The sequence below is a fragment of the Solea solea genome, chromosome 9, assembly GCF_958295425.1.
Source record: "Solea solea chromosome 9, fSolSol10.1, whole genome shotgun sequence".
Lineage (NCBI taxonomy): Eukaryota > Metazoa > Chordata > Actinopteri > Pleuronectiformes > Soleidae > Solea > Solea solea.
Window position 1 is genome coordinate 19,033,823 of NC_081142.1, and position 7,143 is coordinate 19,040,965.

A 7,143-nucleotide genomic window follows, 5' to 3' on the forward strand; every position below is an offset into this window, starting at 1 on the left:
CACACCCATCCACATGCACACACACACACACACACAGAAGCACACCTCTCAATACGGATGTGCTGCGCTCACTGACGGCTGAAGCTCTTGCCCAGTGAGGTTTGCAGTGGGAGGGTCACATGGTCTGAATCACCCAGGTAACACAGAGCATCTGTTATTGCCAGACGCACAGTGACACAAACACCCAAACACACACACACACACACGTAAAATATTCCAGGAAATGTGTGCAAATCATACTCCTATGAGCTGTACCTCTGCCAGAAGCCTGACCATTACTTAACAACTGTCATGTCCATAGCTGTTCCTGTTTGGACCAAGCATAGAAATGTGTCAGTTCCATTTTCCTCAGAACTGGGGTTCTTTTATGTCATAATAAACAGCTCTGTAGAAACTGGGCGAATGTTATATGATACATGATAACACAGGGCCACTGGCATCCAGGTCGGATACTGGGGGTTCAATACTTCATCTAGTCTACATGCCAATCTGTCGATGTGTCCCTGGGCGAGACACTTCATCATTAAACCTGGTGGCTGTGCCGAGGGTGTAAACGATGTGTGATATAAAAAGCGCTGTACATACATTCAATGCAATGACCATTCATAAACCACACTTTGGGGGGGAAATTAAAACTGATTTTTATGAATCATTCACAAGGCCTGACTTGGACACACTCTGTGGTGTCACCTTTGAGAGGGAGGTTCTTCCACAGACGCACAATCTGAGCACACAATGGGATCATTCACTCTCTGGACAAGTGACTGAAATACACATACAGCAAGTGTCTATAGTCACTAGTGTCACTAGTGTTATGGGGGGGGGTTGCGATGACCTCACCGTTGTGGCTGCGGTGATCGCCCGGGGTCATGACACCTCCTTTTTGGCTGATGACATCAACGACGGAGTCCATCCTCAGCCTGCCCCTGTCAACACAACAGTCCATCAGTGTGACAATCTATATTTTTAATAATTGGGGTTGGGGTTTTATGACTAAAAACACAACAAAAAATGTTTAGCTTCTTAAAAGTGAATACTTTCTGGTTTCTTTGCTTCTCTCTGACAACAAACTGAATGGTTTGTGCTCCTGGACCAAAGTAAACATTTAAGTCCTCATTTTGAGATTTGGGAAACAGTGACTCACACTACACACACCAACTGCATGAAGTATGTCCACTCCCGGTCAGTGTTATCAAGTGAATAGGAGGGTACATGTGAATGTGTGAGTTTGCACAAGGATCAATGACACCAAGGTCTCTGCTATTGTCTGTCACTGTGTCAGAGGACACCGTGTGTGTGCGTGTGTGGAGGCGGATGGGTGTGAGATCTAATGGGATTATTAGTGCATTACTGCAGTACTAATGACAGAGGAAAAACACAGGCAGAAAGATGAAACACATTGTTTCACTAATTTAATTACAGTGGACACACTGACATATTTCGAAGGTAATTTGCTCCCATCCTTCACGCCATATACTGTATATTCTCCTCCCCTTTTCTTTTTGTCCTACTCCACACAGTCAATAAATAGTACAAATGGTTACAGAGACGAGGCACTTTCAGACATACAACTCACAACAGAATATAAAGGAGTATATAAAACTCTATATATAGAGTAAGAGATCTATCATAACGTGCAGAAATACACAGGCCATACCAACAAGATTAATCCTAATGTGATCCTCTCAAAAAGGCTATGCAAAACAACAACATGTTTCTGTCATGACAGTCCATAAAATGCCTTTGAATGAGTTAAAAGAAGGCAGTGTCTGTAGTGAAATTAGGTTTTGCAGGAGAAAGCAGTTTTACCGATCATTCCGGGAGAGTATTTTGTAAATCAGAGAGCTAAAAATAAAAAAAAGTGACAGTGTTTGTGTCCTGAGTGAGACTTGCTGCCAGTGTTGTAGACAAATGAGTAGATTTTGAGACATGAATGATGTGTTTTGTTAGTGAGAAAGAGTTTTTCACCTGAAATGCACTGTTCAGCTGGGATACGTGTTGGTAATTCAGTGCAGCAAACAGAAAGCTGGCAAAGAGTATGTTGTTTTTTAAATGTACATTGTTATCACAGCCCTGGAATTTGCATAATCAGCATGAGGATTGTGCAAGAAACTGAGGCTGTTTGGAAAAGTTCAAAAAGGTTTTGTCTCAGGAAACAATTATATTGATAATAACATTTTTGGATCTAGAAGGAGAGGCACTAACGGCTGCCCTGCAGTCTGTCCTGTTTAAAAGTTTACATTTAGTAATAAAAGTAATAATAAATAATAATAATAATAATAATAATAATAATAAATTAAAAAGTAATCTATGACTTTATTCTCTAAAAATAAAGAATAGAACAGCTTTATACCGTGATAAAATATAAAAGTCAGTGAGTTGTGAGTGACAGTTTGCTGTGGTTTCTTTGGTTGACGATGATTTGAGTGACTTTTGCAGGTCTGTAGCGCAGAAAGTATGAAGAATTATAAGTCAAATTGTTAAATTATTATGTGCACCTCGCCCAAAGTAAACACCTAACACCGAAAGATGAACAATGTATTTTCCGCTTAATAAAGAAGTCTTTCTCATTGTGGCAGGTGCAGATAAGCCGTGAGGGCCCTGCTCTATCGACCAGCTCTCTGTGACTTCCTCTTCTGTCTCCATGTACACGAACCTCATGGTCAAACATTAACCACTGTGTCTTCACTGGTTTGTCTGTGTGCACAATCCTTCATTTATGCCCCCGCGCCTGTTTGCTTGCGCACGATATGTTTGTCAGTGTATGTGTGTGACATATGACGGCTGGTTGCTGTAAAAGAGAAGCAGTGAAATGACGAGTGGGGTGGGGGGGTCTATAAAGGAGGACGACGTGGAGGAAGTGTGATCATTCGATATATTAGAGTAAACAGGGCGGACATTTCTGAGCTTTGTAGATCAGGGAGGAAATTAGGCTGAAGTTGGAGACAATTTACCCAACTGGTGGAGTGTTACTAGAGATTGAACCTTAAATTTCCAAGTTTTGTTAATCAATTATTTAAGATATTTGATAAAAAAAAAAAAAAAGGTTTTCAAAGCCCACAAGATACTTTTAAGTCCCATAGTGTGTGTCTTTCAGTCAGAGGTGTTTTGGAAAATCGGTATCAGAGATGTGCTCGGGTAGTTTTGCCAAGTGTCTGGGGATCAGTCTGATGCCTCTCGCGATTGTTTGCGTTCTGTGCAACATCCTGCTCTTCTTCCCGAGCGGTAAGCCTGTGGAGAGCGAAAACATCACCGAGGAGGTCTGGTACTTTGGAGGCATCCTGGGATCTGGAGTGTTGGTGAGTGCATTCGCTGCAGTTATTTAAAAGAAAGGTCAAAATACAGTTTGGGTCGTTGTTTCTGCTACATTATAGTTGATGTGATTGTAAAAAAAAAATATATATACATATACATATATATATATATATATATATATATATCAAATTTGTCTTGTAAGATGATTAAAAGCATGTTCCTTCTTGATAAATGTGATACACTCCTATATGTCTTGGACCATGCAGATGTTTTTCTTCTATGTTTGCTACAGAATGTTGGACTAAACTGAAGAAATCCTTGTTATAGCAATAGAAACTGTATTCCCAGCATATTTCTCAACATTTGGGGCAAAGCGCTCAGTTGTATCTCACTATACGGTCAGACATTAGGCTGTTAACCTGCCTTCTGTTTATACATATGTGTGTGTGTGTGTGTGAACAGATGATCTTCCCAGCTCTGGTCTTCCTGGGTCTGAAAAACAACGACTGCTGCGGTTGCTGTGGCAATGAAAGCTGTGGGCGGAGATTTGCGGTGAGGTGATGTTTCCCTGCGCAACCTATTGACGCGTCAAATCTCTATGTACAGCCGTTACTTTCAAACATTTGGGGCGGGATTTAAATTTGAGTTGCATAAAAAAAAAAAGGAAAGACGAGAGAGTGGGTTCAAAACAGCTCTACAGAAACCGTTTTCATTTTCCTTTAAATGTTAGCGTGTTCTCAGGAACAGTCTGATAATACACTTCAACAAACTGGATGCATCCAAAGTTTAGATATTCAAATAACTCAAGTTCCAGTACATGTATGTGTGCACATGTAAAACCAGTGAGAGTTTTGGACGTGCTGATACCACAGCTGAGCTTACTTTGTGCACGCTCTAAGTTGTTTTGCGTAATGTGACGGTGCCACATACATTGATTTAAATATTATTACATGTGAGTTTATTTTTTTGCGAGCAATAAATTCAAGGCATATCATCTTGTGTATAATACAGTGACATTTTCCGTTTAGATGGAGGCTTCAAACACGTCAGACGGACCTTCTGCTTCTTCCTGCACTAAATGATGTACTCTTTTTCTGGTTTATTTTAAAATAAATGAGATCATATCATATATCATATTAAGTTTAACTTTCAAATATGGCCTTGCATGTTCGTAGAAAAATGATGTGGGGTTTTTTATGTTGTTTTCTAGATCAAAAGAGGGTTTTTGCAAACTTGATGTTAGCGTTTGCATGGACACATTCCTCTGATGGGAGCTCCACAGTGTTTTTCTAACAAAGACAAAGACAGTAGTACAGCTCATAGTGATCAATACAGGAACACGTGAGGAGGAAAAGAATGAGTAAACTAATTACTGTATGCAAATGACTGCACACGTGCACACACACACACGCAAACCTGTTTTTATAGTGAGTAGTGAGGACAACCCTTACACAACTAAGTGCCTAACCCTTACCCTAAAACCAGGTCTTAACCCTGAAAAAGCACGTTAAAGGTCAAAACGTGCTCACAGAGATAAAAACCTTACAGGCTCTCTCGCTTGATAACATTCAGGTCTCTGCGCATTCTTGTTAAGGAAGTTAAACATGATATGACACGCTGTATTGATTCTCAATATGACATATTCTCGCCACTGTCTGTGCAGATGCTGAGCTCAATACTGTTTGCAGCCGTTGGTGTTTTGGGAGCGGGTTACTCAGTCATCGTCTCTGCCGTGGCCATTAACCATGGGCCAAAGTGTAAGATTGTCAACGGCACAGAAATGGTGTGGGACACTCCCTTCTTAAATGGGTAAGATACACAAAGTATTACTGTGAAACACTAGCTGCATATTGTAAAATATCCTCACTTTTTGGGGCCCTCAAGTAAACAATTACCTTTTAACTCCCTGTTACTAACCCATTGTGGGAACATGTATTAATAGGCTTTACAAGACAAGTGCATTCAACCCTTTAACACACTAAGCCTGAAAACTTTTGCTTATTTTAAGCATAAAAGGGCCAGAAAATGATCCTGTGAGTAAGTGCTTTTGCCCATTTTTCCAGAATAACTTTCAATACCTGGCAGTTATTTACAATTTACTGCACATTAAAATAGTGTATTCGTTTAAAATGAAGGAGAAACTAAAAGATTTGTTTTTTTAAAATCAAAAAACTGCAGTTGTACATGAACACCAGCGTGTTAGGTTAAACTATGTACAGGCGTTTTTCCAACTCGCTGATTTTGCCAGCTTCCTGCAACAGCGCGAGTGAAATTAGCATAATAACCACATGTTGGCTTTGACGTGCAGCTGGATATTGGATTTTTCCGACAGCATAAACCGTTGCGTAATTCCAGTAATGCAAATTGCGCTTGTGCAAACATGTCGTCTGGGATACGCTCGGTGTCGAAGGGTTTTAAATGAACACGATTAAAATACACCACATAAACAAAACATAAGAATAAAACATAAAAACATACAATTAAAAAAAATAAATGGGACTTCTTTTTGACATTTTCCCACCCTTTTAATTTTAATTGCTGGTCCTCTGGCGGTGGCTTTATGTTGCTGATTACTCATTTATTATATACAACAGGTCACCAGATAAAAACATGTTCTCTCCTCTGTCGCTCTCTCCCTCTCCAGGGCCTACCTGTCTGAAAAAGACACTTGGTCTCAGTGTGTTGAGCCAGTTGGCGTGGTGTCCTGGCATCTGTCTCTGTTCTCAGTGCTGCTGGTTATGGGTTTAATCCAGATGGCACTGTGTGCAGTGCAGGTGGTGAATGGCCTACTGGGATGTCTGTGTGGTGACTGTGGCTGCTGTGGAGGGGTCAGTATCTACTTTGAGACGAGTTGACTCTACTTCTACGTCGTCGCCCCCCCATAGATAAGACACTGGTCTATTGCAAAGTAACTGGTACCCTACATACACTTTAGAGTCAACCGCTTTACTTATGGGAGGAAGTGAAAACTGAATAATACAAAATAATTACAGACCTAGATGAGAATCTCAGATGATTACACTATTATAATCATGTACTACATTTTAATAAGCTTGTCAGAAACAAATACTGTAAAGTTCTCTAAAGGGATGAAACACATGTTTTTCTCTTGTGTTTGCCACAGAGGATCATCTGCTCTACAGTCATTTGCATTTCGATTTGATTTTTTTTGGTCCTTCCTGATGCAACCACCAGGGCCGGGGTCAAGTTAGAGTGTCCAAATCAAAAGCATGCTTAGCGATAACCCCAGCCATAGATTTGTTAGGATTTGAACTGTTGACCCGCAGATTGTAAGTTCCCTTTCCATTAGCCCTTAGACTATTATTAGGCTGCCTTAATAACTACCTAATTTAATGTTCTGCAGTGTACTGTGTCATTAACCAAGTTGGTGATTGGAAGAATAGTTCCAGCACATGACGTAAATTAGTAGTTGGAGGACTACGTGAAATTAGTATTTAAAATGTTAACGTTTGTCTTTCAGAATGATGGCGCCGTCTAGGCATTCCCTGCAGTGGTGAGAGTCTGAAGGCGAAGGATTTCCCTACATTTATTCTATTTCCAGAGGACGGCTGTTGCCTCTGATCTACTTTACACTGCAACTTGAGCTCATTGATTACCATGTTTTCAAACAGCACTAGTGAAATGACAGAGCTCTGATTCAAAAGGTCTACTATTTACTCTGTGAAAAAGACTCCATTGGCTCATTATGCAACCTGCATGTGCATCTTCTGCCAAATTATAACTGTACACTGTGTAGTAGTGATTTTGCATCAAAGTGTACACAAAGATACTAGGAAGTGTATAAAAGGAAGTGGGGGCGTAATAGGACCATGATATCATTTCAAATGTACTGTTTTTACAAATTGAAACAAATTAAATTATATTAAC

At 40.2% G+C, this 7,143-nt stretch overlaps 1 protein-coding gene across 1 annotated transcript; it reads left to right on the forward strand.

Annotated features, from left to right (window-relative positions):
• The first annotated feature begins 2,791 nt into the window (after positions 1-2,791).
• Positions 2,792-7,143, forward strand: tm4sf4 (transmembrane 4 L six family member 4). Its single transcript, XM_058638336.1, has 5 exons — positions 2,792-3,299; positions 3,718-3,807; positions 4,919-5,064; positions 5,900-6,083; positions 6,737-7,143. The coding sequence occupies exons 1-5, from the start codon at positions 3,129-3,131 to the stop codon at positions 6,752-6,754; spliced, it is 609 nt and encodes a 202-aa protein (XP_058494319.1). The 5' UTR covers positions 2,792-3,128; the 3' UTR covers positions 6,755-7,143.

Coding starts and splice junctions, on each gene's coding strand:
- tm4sf4 (XM_058638336.1), top strand. CDS start 3,129: ATGTGCTCGGGTAGTTTTGCCAAGTGTCTGGGGATCAGTCTGATGCCT. Junction 3,300..3,717: donor TCCTGGGATCTGGAGTGTTG/GTGAGTGCATTC, acceptor GTGTGTGAACAG/ATGATCTTCCCAGCTCTGGT. Junction 5,065..5,899: donor GACACTCCCTTCTTAAATGG/GTAAGATACACA, acceptor CTCCCTCTCCAG/GGCCTACCTGTCTGAAAAAG.